Source organism: Osmia lignaria, chromosome 16, assembly GCF_051020975.1.
Source record: "Osmia lignaria lignaria isolate PbOS001 chromosome 16, iyOsmLign1, whole genome shotgun sequence".
NCBI lineage: Eukaryota > Metazoa > Arthropoda > Insecta > Hymenoptera > Megachilidae > Osmia > Osmia lignaria.
Genome location: NC_135047.1, coordinates 2864999 through 2885816, shown reverse-complemented (window position 1 = coordinate 2885816; position 20818 = coordinate 2864999). Strand labels below are relative to the sequence as shown.

Here is a 20818-nt window from a genome sequence, read left to right as displayed (position 1 = left end):
TTCTTTTCATCTCTACATTCGTTTTATTCCAACATTCTTTTCATCCCTACATTCCTTACATCACTTCATCCCTTACATGCCTGCATTAATTACATCTCTACATTCTTTTCATCCCTAAATTCTCTTCATCCCTTCATTCTCTTCAGCCCTACATTCTTTCCATCCCTAAATTCTCTTCATCCCTTCATTCTCTTCAGCCCTACATTCTTTCCATCCCTAAATTCTTTTCATCCCTACATTCTCTTCAGTCCAACATTCTCTTAATCCCTACATTTTTTTCATCCCTACATTCGTTTCATCCCTACATTCATTTCATCCCTATATTCTTTTCATCCCTACATTCGTTCCATTCCTACATCCTTTTCATCTGTACATTCGTTTCAACCCTACATTCGTTTCATCCCTACATTCGTTTCATCCCGACATCCTTTTCATCCCTACATTCGTTTCATCCCTACATCCTTTTCATCCCTACATTCGCTTCATCCCTACATTCGTTTCACCCCCACATTCGTTTCATCCCTACATTCTTTTCATCCCTACATTCGTTGCATCCCTATATTCTTTTCATCCCCACATTCGTTTCATCCCCACATTCGTTTCATCCCTACATTCGTTGCATCCCTATATTCTTTTCATCCCTACATTCGTTTCATCCCTACATTCTCTTCATCCCTACATTCTTTTCATCCCTACATTCGTTTCATCCCTATATTCGTTTCATCCCTATATTCTTTTCATCCCTTCATTCGTTTCATCCCAACATCCTCTTTATCCCTACATTCGTTTCATCCCTACATCCTTTTCATCCCGACATTCGTTTCATCCCTACATTCTTTTCATCCCTACATACGTTTCATTACTACATTCCCTGCATTGTTTACATATTTGCGAACATTTTTATGCAAAATTTTGCAAAATTTACTTCCTTTTTTCGCCGCCAGAGGGCGCTGATCGGACCTCGAAATTTTAGTTCAAATTTTTGCCGCTAGAGGGCCAAAAATTGAGCATGATTTAGTTCCTTTTTCCAAAACCAGATGGCGCTGATTCGACATCGAAGTTTTAGTTCAAATTTTTACCGCTAGGGGGCGCTATTTTTGCGAGAGTTTTCGAAAATTTTAGTTCCAAATTTGGCCGCTAGGGGGCGCTGCACTTTCGCGAATAATTTAGTTCTAATTTTGGCCGCTAGGGGGCGCTATTTTTTCGAGGTTTTCGAGAAAATCTCGAAAAATAGCGCCCCCTAGCGGCAAAAATTTGAACTAAAATTTCGATGTCGAATCAGCGCCATCTGGTTTTGGAAAAAGGAACTAAATCATGCTCAATTTTTGGCCCTCTAGCGGCAAAAATTTGAACTAAAATTTCGATGTCGAATCAGCGCCATCTGGTTTTGGAAAAAGGAACTAAATCATGCTCAATTTTTGGCCCTCTAGCGGCAAAAATTTGAACTAAAATTTCGATGTCGAATCAGCGCCCTCTGGTGGCGAAAAGGGGAACTAAATTTTGCACGATTTTGCATAAAAATGTTCGCAAATATGTGAACAATGCAGGGAATGTAGTGATGAAACGAATGTAGGGATGGAACGAATGTAGGGATGAAACGAATGTAGGGATGAAAAGGATGTAGGGATGAAACGAATGTAGGGATGAGAAGAATGTAGGGATGAAGAGAATGTAGGGATGAAAAGGATGTAGTGATGAAACGAATGTAGGGATGGAACGAATGTAGGGATGAAACGAATGTAGGGATGAAAAGGATGTAGGGATGAAGGGAATGCAGTGATGAAAAGGATGTAGGGATGAAACGAATGTAGGGATGAAACGAATGTAGGGATGAAGAGAATGTAGGGATGAAACGAATGTAGGGATGAAGAGAATGTAGGGATGAAACGAATGTAGGGATGAAAAGGATGTAGGGATGAAACGAATGGAGGGATGAAAAGAATGGAGGGATGAAGAGAATGTAGGGATGAAAAGAATGTAGGGATGAAAAGAATGTAGAGATGTTATTTTTCGCAAGTAGATCCGCATTTCTCGGCGGCCGCTATTAGACTGAGAGGATTTCACTTCGCTCTAGGTCGACTGATTGATAACTGTGCTGCAGCCAGCTGGCTAATGTTAACTTACGTTTACTCGAATCAGTGTCTGTAAAGTTTTTTTTTTTTAGTATTTAACGTGGGGAAATCTTACATAAGACCCCCCACCGACCCCTGGGGGTGGTCGGCGGGGGAGTGTCAGATTCCTACTGACTAAAACCCCACGACGACCGGCACTGGCGCTAAAAAAGATATTCATCATGGGAGAGATCCAAACTGTGACCTCCCCGTGACGCTTGCCCTCTAGCCGAAACCAGGGGTCGCACCTGGTGCCGGCCCCTCGGACCGCGTGCAAAGGGGCGCCCGGAGCCCCATCTCCAGACGCCTGCGGCCCTAACGGCCCCACCAGATTTGGCGGTGAAGCTGTTATATCTAATGATAAGAAAAGAGAGAAATCAGCCTGTCTTCGCTGCTCTTCTCCACCCAGTTTGCGTTGGGTATGAATTGGGTGCTGGGGCGAACCTGTTCACGGACGATGGAGGCTAGATCAAACGAGATATGGCTGATATAGGATAACGTTGTGCTCGATACTCTGACAATCAGTAATGTGTTGTTGGTATTGAAGCAATTTGCTGTTACTGTCAACGTACGCCAGTCTATTGCACTGCTGAGAAGTGTTTCCTATTTACATACTACGAAAAAGGAGATGACAGTCGTTCTCGAGACACAAATTTATCATCCCTTGAAGATATTTTGAGATCACCCCGATCTTTTATCACTGCCCCCTGCCGATAGTTAAAGAAACTAAAAGTAAAGGGTTTCTAGTCTGTATTGTACTCCATCCATGATTGTAATTTAGGTTATAGTACTAAGTTGTGTTTAGTAGGAAGGTAGGAAGGAGTACGTTTGAAGTGTATTTTATTTCATTATTTAAAATAAAAATTTATAAATATGCCGACCTATGAAATGCCATTATTATTACGGCTCGGAAAGAAGGTAATTCTGTTATTATAGTGTACTGTGCTTCATACGTTTTATTTAGAAACTATTTAACCTGCTATTTCTTATCCCAAATGTAGATATTTCATCAGTAATAATAAAGTCTAATAAAAATTCAGTCCTGCCTTTTATTTTATTTAATGATGAATTGGCATGTTCCCTAATTTATTGTTTAATTCAGTAACTTTCTTCAAAAACAAGAAGAGTTTTGCTGTACCATAAAGTATATAAATGGACAACAAATTCTATTTGCAGGCTGAATATGCAAATATTTTAAAGAATGTGGCAAATTCGATATTTGAAACAGGAGGATTCATTAGAAAACTTGAGAATTGGGGCGATAAGGAACTACCATGTAAAACATCAAGTCATGGTGCAGTTCATAAAAAAGCTGGGTAAGCTTATCATGAATTTGTTTTAAATTTGTCATTAAAGGTAATACTATTATTATAATGTTTATGATTTTTTATTTTGCAGTCATTTCTTCCTTGCCTTTGATGCTCCGCCAGCCGCAATAGATAAAATTGTTGATGAATGTAAAAGGAATTTGAGTATTGTAAGAGTAAGAGTATATTTACAGAATGAACCACAACAAGTAGAATGTACATTTGCTGAAGAATTATTGCCCCCACCTTACAGGTAATCACCTACCTTTTCTTATAAAAGAATATTCAATTTCATCTTACAAAAATTTCATGTGTTTCTTCTTGTTCCAGACCTAGTGTTCAAAAAATGTTGGAAATAGCTAAGCAACAGAAAAATGATAAATACAAATTTAAACATAATTCGGGATTGGACTATTATCCTTTCATGAGATGAGCAATTTGTTTATTATTATTTATTAAATAATGCAGAATGTATGTACAGTTCGAAATAATAAAATCTGTGTAAACATGTTATTAATTGATTTATAATATAAATAAAAATAATTAGTCACAGGAAAGGATTGTTTATTTATTTACGAATAGAATCTAAAAATCCAAGTTTTACGATGCGGAATCCACAATCTTATATTTCGCTAAATCCGGTCGTATCCATCACTATCTTGAACAAATGTTTCCGATTTGTTCATTTTTAGGTCTTATATTTCACTTGTCGGTATGTAAGGGATGTAAGGGATGAAAGGGATGAAGAGATTAAAAGAATGTAGGGATGAAAAGAATGCAGGGATACAAAGAATTCGGGGATGTAAATTGCGCGGTAGATTCTGTCTGCATATCAACATATCATTCTGGGGTGTCAGGGACCCCGAAGCACTGGTGGCGATCTCTGTGTACCGACTTGATTCCATCCTGGGCTATCTGGGACCCCGAAGTACCATAGACACTGATTGCATACCCACGACATGACAGTCGGGGTTTCTAGGACCCCGAAGCACTATTGACGCTTTTGCATACGGATATTACGCCAGTCGGGGTTTCTAGGACCCCGAAGCACTATTGACGCTTTTGCATACCGATATTACGGCATTCGGGGTTCCTGGGACCCCGGAGCACCGTTGATACTGTTTGCATACCGACATTATGGCATCCGGGGTGTCAGGGACCCCGAAGCAAATAGCGAAATATAAGAACGGAAAACGAACAAATCTTGAAACTCACTTGTTCGGATAGTGATGGATTTAAGCGGATCTAGCGAAATATAAGAACGGAAAACAAACAAATTGAGAAACTTGCTTGTTCGGAATAGTGATGGGTTTGAGCGGATCTAGCGAAATATAAGAACGGAAAACGAACAAATCTTGAAACTCACTTGTTCGGATAGTGATGGGTTTAAGCGGATCTAGCGAAATATAAGAACGGAAAACGAACAAATCGTGAAACTCACTTGTTCGGATAGTGATGGGTTTGAGCAGATCTAGCGAAATATAAAACCTAAAAACGAACAAAACGCGAAATAGTAAGTGCAAGATAGTAATGGATATAACCTATAATAGTCCTATAATGGATAACCTAGAAGAAAATATAGTAGGATACTTACCTGAGTTTGCATACCTTGTTAGGTCACCCATTCATCGGGGTGACCGATATGGTAAAACATTATGGCATCCGGGGTATTAGGGACCCCGATGAATGGGTGACGCTCTTTGAATATCGACCTGATATCATTTTGGGGTATCACGGACCCCGGCGACTCGGCGCGCCGATAAAGTATTATCTGGGGTGTTAGGGACCCCGATGACTCTCTCTACGCACCTACAAAATATCATCTTGGGGTGTCAGAAACCCCGGTGACTCTCTGCGCAACGACCTAATATCATCTTGGGGTGTCAGGAACCCCGGTGACTCTCTGTGCAACGACCCAATATTATCTTGGGGTGTCAGGAACCCCGGCGACTCTCTGCGCGCCGATAAAATATTATCTGGGGTGTCTGGGACCCCGTCGCTAAAATGTACGACCTATAGACTTTCTATAGAAAAATTGAAACCTTTAATTTTTGACTTGTTGGTTGTTTATTAACTCATGTTATCAATACATTATGAAAAATTATTTTTTATAATCATCAAAAAATATTTGTACAAAATACTTAATGTAATTATATATCATTTATCATTATACAATAATTATAATAATTATCGTCTCACGTGCAACATGAATTTCATTTTAAAGTATAATTTGGTTACACTGTAACTCGTAAGGGATTTCATAGTAACAGTAACAGAGTAGCAAGTCGAACGAGTAACTCTGTTTTATAATCTATTTGTAATATTTAACAAATACGTAGCCACCTGGCATAACAATATACCTTTGTTTTTTTATATTTGTAAATAAATTGTTCTCTTGTTAAAGTATCGATCGGTATTTTTAACAATTTACAATACATCAACCGCGTGCGTATTGTTGTCTAAGGTGTACTTTCGAATTTTATTATTGAGCATAAATATAATTGTGAAACTACTCATTTATCCGAGAAGGTATAAAAATTTGACAACGTACCGTGCTAATTCTATCTTAAATGCAATATAAAGTCATCTGGTTTATCCTCTAACAATTCGGAGAATGCGTTTTGTGCACCATTTAGAATTAAGTTGGACCACAACGAGAAGGATTGTTGTACAACAAAATTTTCTTCATAAGTTTAGCTCATCGTAAAGATTAAAGTAAATAAGAGCAATGAGTGAAACTGAATTATTCGATGAACGGATTTACATATGTCTAGTGTTCCCAAAATTAATGCCACTCTGATTGGCACCCTTATTGCTACCATACTGTAGGCTAATCACACCCTGTCCAGCCCTTAATTGTTCGTCGGTGAAGTTGCGGACATTTTTGTCAGCTTCCTTTGGTCCGATACTTGGTTTACCAAAATTACCCGCCTGAAAAGTAATTTAATTTATGATTTTTCACTGTAAGATTTTCTATGATACAAATTCTATAAATAAAGATGAATTCTTGTAGAGTTCTTATTTTTGAAATTAGCGAATAACTTAGTCAGCTTAGAAAATTTTTACTTGATCAAAATTGGAATATAAAGATAAAAGTTACAACTATATCTTCAGAGAAGATCAAAACTTTATATTCAATAATTAACTATACAAAAAATAAACTTCGTTTATTATTAAACGCTTCAAAGTAGAGTATCTCCTAAAAGTATGATTCTAATATTTTTAAAAAATAATTTATATAGATATAAATACCTTTCTACCAAGAGACTGTAAGCAAATTACAACTGAATTAAGATTCTGTCTCTCCCATAGATCAACAGTCTGAAAAGTTTCCTGGGCAGGTACACCCAACGCTCTCGCAGCTTCAAGGAAGGCGTTAATATTTTCCATGCACTTGAAAGCTAGAGTGGTTTTATTAATTTTCTTCACTGATCCATCCTTGATATCGTTCACCAGCCTGAAAAAGTAACCCAACGATTAATAACCGAACAACAGAGATGTCTCATCGACTCGAATGTTCTTTTAAGAAGTGTCTAATTACTTGCAAAGAAGGACTCCGTCCTTCAACGTTTCATAGAAGTTGTCCATGTCCCCGGTGGTGTTTATATTTTCGCCAGTGATCGTCTTGATCCATTCCAAACATTCCTGCGCCAGCTCCTCGCTGTATTTACTGTTGATCTGAAACAGAATTTTCAATCGGTTAGTAGATGTTCCATAAAATTTTTTGGAAATAATATTACTGCTTCGTGAAATTATTAAACAAGTATTACACCCCTAAAATTATTTCAATCTTCAGATTTAAGAGAAATCTGTTAAACCTACGTAAAGTGCATCGATGCATCGGTGCATCGTTGCACCATTACAAAAGTGCAGACACAGAATAATAAAGAAATTCAACTGTATATAAAGTTTCTCAATAATTCTAAAAATTCTGAATAATATACAGTATACCAACATTGGTTTAAAAGGGTTAATAGACTGTCGGTAAGTAAAGTGCATCGGTGCATCGTTGCACCATTACAAAAGTGCAGTCACAGAATAATAAAGTTTCTTATATAGAAATTCAACTGTATATAAAGTTTCTGAATAATATACAGTATACCAACATTGGTTTAAAAGGGTTAATAGACTGTCGGTAAGTAAAGTGCATCGGTGCATCGTTGCACCATTACAAAAGTGCAGTCACAGAATAATAAAGTTTCTTATATAGAAATTCAACTGTATATAAAGTTTCTCAATAATATACAGTATACCAACATTGGTTTAAAAGGGTTAATAGACTGTCGGTAAGTAAAGTGCATTGGTGCATCGTTGCACTATTGCAGAAGTGCAGTCACAGAATAATAAAGTTTCTTATATAGAAATTCAACTGTATATAAAGTTTCTCAATAATATACAGTATACCAACATTGGTTTAAAAGAGTTAATAGACTTTCGGTAAGTGCATCGGTGCATCGTTGCACCATTACAAAAGTGCAGACACAGAATAATAAAGAAATTCAACTGTATATACAGTTTCTCAATAATTCTAAAAATTTTCAATAATATACAGTATACCAACATTGGTTTAAAAGGGTTAATAGACTGTCGGTAAGTAAAGTGCATCGGTGCATCGTTGCACTATTACAGAAGTGCAATCACAGAATAATAAAGTTTCTTATATAGAAATTCAACTGTATATAAAGTTTCTCAATAATATACAGTATACCAACATTGGTTTAAAAGAGTTAATAGACTTTCGGTAAGTGCATCGGTGCATCGTTGCACCATTACAAAAGTCACAGAATAATAAAGTTTCTTATATACAAATTCAACTGTATATAAAGTTTCTCAATAATATAAAGTATACCAACATTGGTTTAAAAGGGTTAATAGACTTTCGGTAAGTAAAAAGCATCGGTGCATCGTTGCACCATTACAAAAGTGCAGTTCCAGAGGAATAAAGTTTCTCATACAGAAAAGTTAAACCTACTTCTTCGAGAAATGTCTTTTTTATGTTGCATGCATTTTGATGAAGGGTTTCACGAGATCCTCGTCAATCTTTTAAGCACGAAGGGGCACGAGCCACCAGTGACCGCTTGTTATTAATTATACGATGTACCAGTGATCCAAGTAACACATCCTGTAGGGTCTGTGACACGAGCATCGCCGGAGTCACTGACCCAACTTGTTTGAACACACATCGTTCGTTGTTTCTTCGAGGTGCCTCGGAAATCTTCCCCGTCAACGTGGGCATCGTTTCGGAGAAAGTTTCACGGCAACCTGAAAAGGCCACAACGCCATTCCACCTACTGTTTTATCGCTGAGAAAGTCTCCAAAGATATAGCAGTTTCTCTTTGCTTTCGATGATAAAGGAGATACTTTTATTATTTCAAATATTTCTTTAACCAATTTGCAAAATTTTTAAAAGTGTAAGGATTAAATATTTAAGTTAAAGTGACTTTTATTCCTGTTACAAAATGTGTTATAAAGGACGATTATAGTAACAGTAAGAGCAACTCCACGTTCGTGTACTGGAAAGTCCATGGAGAGCCGTGGAGAACGCGTAATGGGCGCACAGTTATTCACGTAAAGGCTACCTAAAAAGGAGAGGTTCGTAAGTGTGGACCGTCGCGTTCATCCCGGTGCAATATGCATATTCCGTTAGGCATACGGTGCCTTGATCGTGATGTACTTCACGTGTCCCCTCGTAAAACGTGCTGCGTCTTGATCGTGTGGATGCAATTAGAATAATATACTGGCGATCTGGCGTCAGTCTGGTAATTTAGAGACCAGGAATTCTGAATTTTTCCTATACCAATCGGTGTACATCTGATACCAATTAACCTTCTCAATATCAATCTCAGATTTAATTACATCAAATGGATAACAAAATTTGATAACACAAAAATATTAGAAAATGCATTTATGGCATTTTAATTAAAAGCTTAAGGTCTGAATAAAATTGTAGTACAAAAGTTTTATTTCGTTTCTTTTTTAATATATAAATCAGGAAGCGTAGAAACAATGGCTAACAGCAGGCAAAGAAGTTTCACGCTAAAGGTATTCACTTTCACCGAACGCGTCTGTTGAAATTGCACCTCCTTCGCCAAGCAAGTATGTGCATATGCAATTGCAACGTGCTCCTAGGATAAATAATTTTGATTGTTAATCCTAGAATACTAACTCGAAAGACTTTAAATAATAAATCGAAGACGGGAGTATTAAAGTTGTCGCAAGTGTTCCTCATTTTTTTTTTTTATGTACAACGATAACAGCGTTCACTATCTCTGTGATATAAACTTCCAATGTAGAGCACGATGCGAATTCTATATTTAGGTATTAAGTAAGCGCACGATAATTTCATTAACGGCAAAAAGAGTGACGCGTGCTAACGAGGTGTACGCAGTTCGCGAAAAATATTCGATGGTTTGGCTGACCATGTGGAACGAAGCGTAGTAGGAAACACTTATGAAAGCAGCCTTCAAATCACTTAATTTGACTTAACATTATACTGGTAATTACTTTTAGTTTGTAGAACCATAAGAACATTTGCATAAACAAATGATAATTTTCTATAAATCCAATGCATAAAATTAAGATTTATTGTTAAGTGAAATTTAAAGAATGCCATAGTCTACGTTTTATGATATAGTTGAAGGTAAAATGAGAAGTTTAGGGACGTTAGGGTGTGTCGTCTATATACCTATATAAATTCCACAGCATACCACGCGAACTTGAATCCAGCTCTTCTCGAGCAGGCTTCTAAAGTTCGAAGGGTGTGGTGGACCCTATTGTGTTGAAAATTATGCAGGTTTACAGCTGAGCCCTATCCCGTATCATTTTTCTTGCGCCAGCGTGAATGGTTTTAAAAATTATGCTTACCTCTTGTTTAAATTCAACTATCTTCCCTAACTTTGATATCAAGATTAAGCTTTTCAAACTGTATTTTATTGACAATCAATTATATTAACAATATTTCATTTTATTTTTCAAAATTCTGGGTTAAAAGACTTTCGATAATTAAAGTGCATCGGTGCATCGTTGCATCGGTTGCACTATTTATAAAAGTGCAGTCAAGAAGAAATAAAGTCTCTTATACAGAAATTCAACTGTCTGTTACCAATATCGGCTTAAAAGGATTAATAGACTTTCGGTAAGTAAAGTGCATCGGTGCATCGGTGCATCGTTGCACCATTACAAAAGTGCAGTTACAGAGAAATTAAGTTCCTTACACAGTAATTCAACTGTCTGTTACTGATATCGGTTCAAAAGAATTAATAGATTTTCTGTAAGTAAATTGCATCGTTGCACCGATGCACTATTGACAAAAGTGCAGTTCCAGAGAAATAAAGTTTCTTATATAAAAATTCAACTGACTTTTACCAATATCGATTCACAAGGTTTAATAGACGGTAAGTAAAGGTGAGTATAGGTAAGTAAAGCATCCCCCTTTTAGTCGCCTCTTACGACAGGCAGGGGTTACCGTGGCCGTATTCTGATCCCCCCGAGCCACAGGGGGTGCATTGCATTTCGTCTTAAATATTTTAGGGAGAGCGAGTTCACCCAGGCCCTAGTTACATCGATGCATCATACGAAAAAAGAAACTCTGTCCTCATTTTATGAATCATCCTGTCTAAAGCAGTCGCGGATCTTTCCAAGAGGAGAAGATCGTGTCAGCTATCGAAGCAAGTGTTTGCAATTAAAGGATCGCCTCGTGTTTCACTAACACTTGCGACAGCGACGCTTTTAATGGCGTGCTCGCTCGTTCACGGTCATGAAAACTGGGTCAGAGGGCTGGCCATCAATGAACCAGTGGATAAATTGAAGGAATTGCTGTTACTGTCTGCCACCGGTGAAATCGTTTTCCTTATTACACCGAGTCGAGTTTAATTAATTTATTGGCCGTTGAATTAACGCTGTTAATCAAGTTACGATTGGAGATACTGATCTGATTGAACGGAATAGCTGCTGAAGATCATCTTTGAATTTATTTAGCGGAAAAGAATGAAAACCGAGAGAAGTTTCATGAATTTATTGATCGTAAAATTGGATTGAAAAATTTGATCAATTAGATCAATAAGTCGAAAATGAATCTTCTGAACTTATCATTGTGGAAATAAATTTAATTGAAAATTTCTATTATAAAAATAAGGAAAGTTTTTCAATTTACAGCTGAGATAGAAAAGTAGTCTGATCTCGATCATCAAGAACCTGTTAATTAAAACAAGTGATCTTTTACCCTAGAATGATAATTCCTTATCAGAGATAAAACAGTTCAGTAGCGATTGTTGTCAACAACTAATACTTATAAAGATCGCGATTAAACGACAAGGAGTATTAGAATTTTATTAAATAGCAATTTCTAGAAAGTTCAACTGGTATCGAGTATTCCTCGGTGCTTAAGTGAAAATAAGTAATTTTTTGGAAGAATAAGGTTTTAGTAAAATGAATTGAAACGTCTTAAATTGATATATGCAATGCGTATCCAATGGTGGAATGGCAAAAGGAAAATAAGGAAAGAGAAATCGATTACATCGATTCACCTTGATCACGAGTGCAAGGATAACTGCATTTAAAATCGTCCCTCGTTTGACCAGTTTCCATATCGGTGCGAAACATGATGACAGATTTGCTCCTGAAACGATCTCGGGATAAGGCTTTGCGTTAACGATCCACCATAAAAAGGTACGTAAGTATCTTAACAAAAAAATGAAACTTATCGTGGATTAAGTTGAATGGATCGACCTACATTCCAGCATTGTGTAATATTCGCTCTAGTATTCTTTTTGTCTTCGATTGTTAATCCAATTACGAAGGAGATCCAATATGTCACGAGATCGAGATAAGAAGACATTTTGACCCTTTTAGATGTCTTGTACAGTAGACAATTTGTATTTAAGTTTATAAGCATTCCATTATCATATTTTCCAAAATTACCATTTTTGTTTATTTTAATATGGTTTAATTATAATTTTTAGTGAAATCCAGAAGAAATACATAAACCTACTATTGTAAAAATAATGTAAAATAATAAATGGAAAGATTGAAATTTGAAAATTAATTATGTCTATTCTTAATAATTAGATCAATACGTCTCACAACGAATATCCATTTACACTGTGGCGGTCAAGTGTTAAGATCTCGAGTTAGACATTGAATTGGCTAATGAATTGATCAATGAAAAGCGTAATCTATTTTTCACGAATGGCGAACACGTACCATTTAAGAAAAATCGTTGACCCACTTAGCAAGACCTCGCAATTGCATGATTCGCGCATGGTTTATCCACACGAATAAGCAACGTTTTCAAATGTGAGATATCTCGAAGGTAGCTCGCTCGTCGTCGACTATATAAGGATCTCTAAACGAGATGAAGCCAGAACAGGTAAAAGCCACCGTGGAACTTCGTAAATTGAACATAGTCATTCGCATCCACGTCACACGGTTATACAATCGCCGCGAAACATTGGTTTTATTCACTTTGCCACTTTGTTTGATCTTATAAACCAGTTGAACCGACCATTAGCTCGTATTACTTCTGCTTATCGAACCGTGTTACTTCAAGTGCTTGTTTCTTTCGATTCTAACATCAATGCTTAAATATACTACCTTCTCGATTAACTAACTCTATTTGAAAATTTATAATTGCAAAATTGTATCATTTATAAAATTAAAGAGGCGTGGACATAGAATCATGGAGTTTCATTTCCGAGGAAAGCCTCTTTAATCCTTTTTCTTTTTACTATTTGAATAATTTAAAAATTGATTATGAATTCTACAAAATTAATTTTTCATAAATAACTCGAAAGCTACTCGATTTCTTCAAATTTCACTTACAAGGTCAACATAAAAATGTTCATTTTTGGATAATTAATATCTTCCAGGATCTTCTAATTATGAAATTTTATTTCCTTCCCAAGGAAAGTTTCTCCGTTCTCCTTTTTTCTTTACAAACAATTCGAAGACTGATCGAGAGACGTTTGTATTATAATGCAAGTGGATAATTAAAAAATCTGTACAGATATTTCTTCTTTATTGTCGGTGGGAAGAGGTGATTATCTGTTCATTAATATTCATGCGACTTTTAACGAGCACATAAGATTTCGTTCGATATAAACGTATATTTCAGATCACGGGCAGAGAAGTTCATGGTTGCTTCTCTCGACCGTGAAATTCGTTCTCGTGGGAATTCAAGACTGTTAATTTGAAAGAATGCGAGACCATGAAGGGGAGGACCATGTCGAGGATCTTCTTGAGGACTTTGCAATTCGGTCATCTTTCACGAACGAGAGGAATAATTTCCAATTTACTCAAAAAATTATATTCTTACTTAATTACTGACAAATTCATAGCGAGTCTTGTCGTTTGATTAAGTAATAAATCATTGACACGAACGATAGGTAATTAAAGTCGACTTATGTCCGTAGCTGACGAGGATATGACATAAGGAAGAAGCTATGCTTCAGTGACTCACTGTTAAGAGAAAGTTACCTCAGTCTTGTACTTAACTTTTTCGCCTTACTTTACTCCAAGGATCTTAAGATCTCATAATTAAGGGTTCCAAGGTAATTTGTGCTAAATAGATAGACAATCGTCAAGAACTAAAATTTACTAATTAGAATTTAACACCCTCGGTGTATTCTACATTTACGTGCTCGAAAAGAGAAAATAAATTCCTTTATATGCATTGCATTTGATCAATTATAAATTTTTCCAACGATCCATTAAACCAAATAAATGCATCCTCTTGTATGATTAAAGAATTCCAATAAAAGGAAGAACTGTTTCACAAGGAAGTTCATGATTATTTATGTATCAATGATTACATCAAGATTTCCTGTCAGTACATGTTATTAAAAATTCATCGTCAGGCTCCTTCAATTTATCATAATGAAATCAGAGTTACTGAGAGAATCATGTTTCTGCACATTTTCGCGCAAAGAAATACGAGTAAAACGTAGATGTAGAATTCCACTACGCTGTACTTGTATCTTGATTTGCTTAACTGAATTTGTATTGCATACGCGGTGTCCTTCGCCTCTATTGCCATGCTTGGCCTCGCGCGTCAGCTAATGATTTGTGTACAAATTTATATGTTGCTAACCCGTACGTGGAATTTCGCGACTCTAGACTACAAGAATATAAGAATCAAGAGGAAGAATCTCAGGATTTTTCAAGTGTTTCAATTTTTAAATATAAGAAAAATTTTTATTTCAAATTGAATAAAATTAATTCTTGCAAACTGGCGAATAAAATTAATTCTTGCAAATTTTAATAATTTATAAATTTCTTTGCTTATCATTGAAATTGATTAATTTATAATCTTCCTATGTGAATTAGCGGAGATTCGAAGAAGCGAGGAGGAAAGGGAATTACTTGGAAATAAGCGGAAGAAACCGAAGGAATCGTCAATCTGTGATTAAGTAGACGAACGAAAATAGTAAGAAGCCTGCGTTCCTGGAGTAGTTTCTTCAGCAATTCGTTCCTAAAACGGAAACCACTTTATAGTATTTCCGGTGGCTAATACAGATATCCTCTCCATGGGGATGAAGCACGCCTATTTTTAGACGCGGAGCATAATACCATGTATTCATCGCGCGATCTTCACGGAAACACGTGGCTATAATTGTTATTTCTAGTTTGCAACGAAGCATCGTTCCCATATGATGTACCGTGCGAGAAGATACACAGAATCGAATTGGAATAACAATTTTCGAAAACAGCGCCATATGTGTACCAAGAGGAAGGGTGCCCCGAATTTTGGAAGGGGCCAGGGTGGGTCTGGTCCTCCCAAAAATAAATCCTGCTCCCCCTCCTCAAACCTTATTTTAGCAGAAAATTAAATTCTAGTCTAAAATTCAATATTCAATATAAATAGAAATAAAATTCGTTACGATAAATCTTAAAATTGTCAATTAAAATAGAAGTCCTTGATATATTAATTAGTCAATAATTAAAATTCTTCGAAACTCACGGTGAGATTTTGAAACAGAAAGTGATAACGATGAATTCAAAGCACTTCCACAAACAATGACTAGAACAAACTTATCAACACAACCCTATGATTCATAGGAAAGAGAAGAACTGATTATTCATCCAACTATTTTTCAAGCAATTAAGCTGGTTTTCGTTCGATAATGGAGAAATTCCTTTCTAAAGAGGATCATTGCACCCGTTGACCCAACAGATACAGAAAACAACTGATTGATAATGTTATCATTGACCTTTCGTCGCGTTGCAATTGTCAGCGTAGCGCGGGATAATTATATGCAAAATTGATAATTAATTAACTGTACGAAAAGTAGGTCAGAAAACTTTCGTTCATGATAATTCAATCATTGGTATAAGGAGATAGAGGTCTGATTTATCAGAAGGGTTGTAAAGGGTTAAGGGACTTGGCTGATCTTAAAGAAAATTTTCTTTCTCCCTCAGTGATTTTCTTTTCTGACGAATCATTTCCAATCGTTGGATACCAACAACAGAAGGCGACCGTTGCATTCCACTGACGATAAGCGTATCTTTATAATGAGCATACGTTTCTCGACCGGTGCCATAACGAGCGTCCTTCGGGTCTTGGTACTCGTCGATTGTTTTACGAGCAAGAAAAAGAAAACGAGTCTCTCTGTACAACGAGCCTCTTGTGTTTTGCCCCATTTTTCTCCCCCTTGTTTGATATTACTTCTGCCTTCTTTCTTTTGTAACTCTGTTCAATCACCAACAGCATTATTCATCATTATCTGACCCGAATACTTTACATCATAATTTTGATAAATATTGACCTGATTTTTGTTAATGGACCATGGTGATTTCTCCAGGGGATCTTTTATAAAATGTATTGCAAATAGTTTATTATGAAATTGATTGAAAATTTAAGTGGATCTAAACACTGGTAAAAATTCAAAAAGGCTAGTTGTACTAATTGTACTTCAAATTCTAAAATGACGATTTCATGACATAAAAGTATCGCGAAATAGCACTTATGATATATCAATTTAAAGCTTAAAGTTTCACAAAAAAGATTGTATAAATGATTCATTAAATTTCTTAGTACAAAATGGCCAATTTGACACAATTTGATGACAGAAAAGTATCTCGAAATAACACATGTAGCAAATGAATTTAAAGCTTAAGGTTCAATTAAAATAGCTATATAAACATTTTTAATAATCAACAACAAATAACAAGAATATCCCTTCAAGAAATCACAAATGAACCATCAACAGTACTGCATAATGTACTGTTGCTTAGACTTTTAGAAAAATCGTTTGAAAAATAAAATTTGATTCCATCGCGTGGCAACGTGGAAATATTGGGAAGGTATAAAGGTGAGGTAACCTAAGGAAGAAGTGTACCATGGCCAGCGGGTTTCGTGAGGGACGCTCCCTTCTTTGGCAACTGGGTCTCATTTTAATTCCCCTGACGAAAAGAAAGGATCGCCTGGCAGCTGTTGCGAGCAAAACGCAGCTCGACTTCCGAGCGAATTCGACGGAAACGCGATTCTATCTCAGGTGTTTCCAAGGGGGACACTCCTCTGGCATATGAAAACTTTGATAATCTTCACGTGAATCCTCTGCTTGCACAAGCCTTATCTAGCTTTGATACCGTTTCCCGAACGAATCTACGTGGCTACGAGTTTCTTAGAAAGAGTCATTTATTTATTTTATTCAATTCAAGCACGATTTGGACAAATTTGAAAATTATAAGACTAAGTTTCGATGTAGTTTTTGAAAATATTGGGGCAGGAATTCTGAATTAAATAAAAATGATACAATCCTTCAAAAATTACAAAGTGAAATTGAAGAACGTTAATTAATAAAATGGAAGCTTCTACAAAATATTTTCAACATTGTAGAAGTTATTACTGCTATGGAATTCCTTCCGACAATTTTGCGAGTTTGCTCTCTCGGTTGACTGATTTCCGTGACTTGCTTATCGCAGAGGAATCCAATAAGTAAATGAAAACATACAGTGTAGTCCATTGGAATGACAAATTGTATCTACAGTCGCGTACACTATGATCTTTGGCAATATTTTATATCGACAAACTTTAATGACTTTCGATGTCACCTTCGAGGCTGATAAATCAAATTTAATTACACTCCATTTTTAGCATTGCGCAATATTTTCGCGGTACTGATATAACGTCACGATCTTCCTGTGTCCAGCCCTGTTCCTGTACACTCTGCATTCTAATTACTTATGGGATTACTCGACGATAAGCGTCATGGAATATCTCTGACGCGGGTATCGTAATCTACAGACGCGTTTAACTGGCACGTAGACACGGTACCAAGATAAACATATGAATTGTCTCGGTGTTCGAGCTACAATAAAGCGTCACAACATTTACAAAGTGTACATTCCTCTTTCTAAATCCCTGCATAAAAACAGAACAGAAAAAAGGATTCCTTCTGTGAATTGTACGTATCACGAATTATAGATAACAACTAAATTTCAAGAAGTTTCCAAATAACAAGAAAAAAATTAAATAATCGATGATAGAAAGTGATTAATATTTATATCCTAAGAAAAATTAGAAACAAAATAAAATAATTTTATTTATATAGAAACGTATATGTACACCTTCTGGCAAAGATGACCGTAGCAAGGAGTTAGAAATAAAATTAATTGTACCTTCCTAATCAATAATCCAAAGTCATACTCCAATTATAATAAAAATAAAATAAAATGAAACGCATCAGAAGTAATCAACCCCATGTAGCGCGCATGCGTCTCCACCCTCACTAGGTCGAATTCCTCGAGGGATGCGTACTAGGTCACGGTGTTAACCGATTAAAATGAAAAAAAGAAAATATTAATAAAAGGAATTTCTTACCTTTCTTTGTGCCTCCGCTGCGAATCCTGACTTGGTCGCCCTGTTACTAGCCATGGTGTGATCCTTGACTGTCTTCGCCGGCAAAAACCTTCCGAACAAATTTACTGCGATGGGAATCACTTGAACGAAGGTGATAAACACGCGAACGATACTCACTGTTCAACGGTCGCGGCTCGACTGACGCGCTCGGGAACCGTGAGCCGATCGGCGACAATCCTTCCGACGCTTATTGGTCGCCTCGAGACTGGTTGAGTATTGAGTTTTCGACCGACGCCACGACACGTGACCTCCGTTCTCCAGTCTGGCACGAGGGTGACGTCAGGCGTCGTCTCTGACGAATTCCTGGAGCCGCTTTCCTGCCGAAACGTTTCTTCATCTATCTACCTGGTGAGACCCAGGTACGCATCTGCTAGAGATTTTGCAAATCATTTGAAACGATCAGTATTAGAACTTAGACAATATTTATGGATTTTTGAAGTGGGGGATTTTGTCTCCAAGGGGGCCCTTAATTACTATTTTATTTTAATTTCCCACTTTAAATGCCCACGATAAATGGGACAAGATTTTGCAAATCATTTGAAAAAATCAGTATTAGAACTTAGAGGATTTCTATGGATTTTTGAAGTGGAGGATTTTGTCTACAAAGGGACCTCAATTACTATTTTAATTTCAATACTTTCCTGTGTTTTTATGAATTTTAAATTCCCACGATAAATGGCACAAGATTTTGCAAATCATTTGAAAAAATCAGTATTAGAACTTAGAGGATTTCTATGGATTTTTGAAGTGGAGGATTTTGTCTCCAAGGGAGCCCTCGATTATTATTTTAATTTCAATACTTTCCTGTGCTTCTATGAATTTTAAATTCCCACGATAAATGGCACAAGATTTTGCAAATCATTTGAAAAAATCAGTATTAGAACTTAGACGATTTCTATGGATTTTTGAAGTGGAGGATTTTGTCTGCAAGGGGGCCCTCGATTACTGTTTTAATTTCAATGCTTTCCTATGTTTCTATGAATTCGAAATGACCATGATTATTAATAACGACGTTAATAAAGGAAATGTATTGGGTACAACAGTTCGACAGAAAGAATGAAATAACGAAAGTAGCGAAGAATTTCTATTCGAGTATACGGGCGAGCCATATACGGGTAACGATAAGCGGTCTTCTGAATAAGCTACGTTTTTTTATAATCGCTGCTTTGTTAATTTTGTACCATATGACCAACTTGATTTGTGTATACCGATGACGTCAACACCAGATGTAGACTGATGAGCTTTGTGAATGGCACTCGCTACGTTTCGAAAGGCTTAAAGATTCGCGACACGATAGTCTTATCGCGGTATCAACAAATTCATCATAAAAATAATGATTTCTACTTTACAGAATTCCAATTCTTACTCGAAACTTGAAATCATTAAATGTATGCAATAAATTTTACATTTAATTAACTAAATGTAATTTAGTAATTTTTAAGCGATGATTGTACAATAAAAGAAAATAATAAATCAATTGAAAATGAACACCTGTTTTGATTGAAAAAGAATATCAGTTGAGTCTTGAATCCTACGATGAATACAAACTATAGAATCTCTCCTCTACCTTTATCCTGACCACTCTCTCGAGCCCCTCCGTTACTTTAGGACGAGAACTCGTTCTGGAAACGGAACTACCAATGGAACGACAAGAAATTTTTACCTGTGTATACATTTTCATCCATAGTATCTCCCCTGAACAAACCGCACAAAATTTTCAATTCACTTGCCAACAATTTACACTTCTCTAAAAAAACTGATTCATAGAGAAAGAAGCAATAGTACAGTCGTTCATGAAATTATTAGAAGGTTCGTCATTTCAAGGTGTTAACAAATGAAACACAGAAAATAATATTGCAATCTTGCGGAAGTATACGAAACCGATAGAACATTTGCTCTGAAATTTCTGCACACGTTGGTGCATCGAAAAGTATGCACTGTATTTCTAAGGACGTTCAATGCCCCGTGAGAAAAGCATCGCCGTAACAGGAGGAATGCATGGAACTCACTTTAATAACGAGTTCCCCTTGCAGTGCACAGCTTTCAGAGAGTCTGTATGAAACGTTTCCTCTTTTTCTGATATTCTATAACATAGAAAGAAACAAACTCATAGTTGCAGCTCGATACTATGATAATTGAACTCGTCCAAGTTCTAAAATGTTGCTCCAAATACAAAAAATTTTATATTTTATTAATTTCTCTGGAGATGGATACACAACCAGTGATGGTTGTTTTATCAGCGTTAAAACGAAGAACCCTGTCTTTTTCGTTCAATGAAGAAACGTGCCGTAACAGGGAACGATTACGATCGGCCTTCGCTGATCTCAACCGTACACTAAAATTTCTGCTTACGTATTTTCGTATACGTGTCACGTATCGATGACTCAATCGACAGTACCTCAAGTTCTACGAACGTGTATATGATTTGCAAAATCGTGGCTGACAAACGGAATTCGCATCTATATCGAGCGATTCGCTAAACCGTTCCCTCTGAAATAGCAAATATTATTCAATATTTAGAAATCGTGAAACGCGAATGGCAA

General features: G+C 36.4%; 2 protein-coding genes across 3 annotated transcripts; one reads left to right on the top strand and one right to left on the bottom strand.

The window, feature by feature from the left end:
- The first annotated feature begins 2869 nt into the window (after positions 1-2869).
- mRpS6 (mitochondrial ribosomal protein S6) lies at positions 2870-3961 on the top strand. 2 transcript variants are annotated; one of them, XM_034316830.2, is made up of 4 exons: positions 2870-3029; positions 3288-3427; positions 3510-3671; positions 3749-3954. In XM_034316830.2, the coding sequence occupies exons 1-4, from the start codon at positions 2985-2987 to the stop codon at positions 3849-3851; spliced, it is 450 nt and encodes a 149-aa protein (XP_034172721.1). In that variant the 5' UTR covers positions 2870-2984; the 3' UTR covers positions 3852-3954. The 2 variants fall into 2 exon arrangements, with proteins under 2 accessions (XP_034172721.1, XP_034172723.1); XM_034316832.2 differs by having other exon boundaries at positions 2875-3029; positions 3113-3427; positions 3749-3961.
- A 1513-nt stretch (positions 3962-5474) lies between these two features.
- Positions 5475-18613, bottom strand: Chd64 (transgelin calponin-3). The gene is made up of 5 exons (XM_034316734.2): positions 18393-18613; positions 18237-18324; positions 6960-7096; positions 6671-6875; positions 5475-6349 (listed from the first exon to the last, which is right to left on the bottom strand). Exons 2-5 carry the CDS (start codon positions 18288-18290, stop codon positions 6179-6181), a joined length of 567 nt encoding a protein of 188 aa, XP_034172625.1. The 5' UTR covers positions 18291-18324; positions 18393-18613; the 3' UTR covers positions 5475-6178.
- Positions 18614-20818: the final 2205 nt, after the last annotated feature.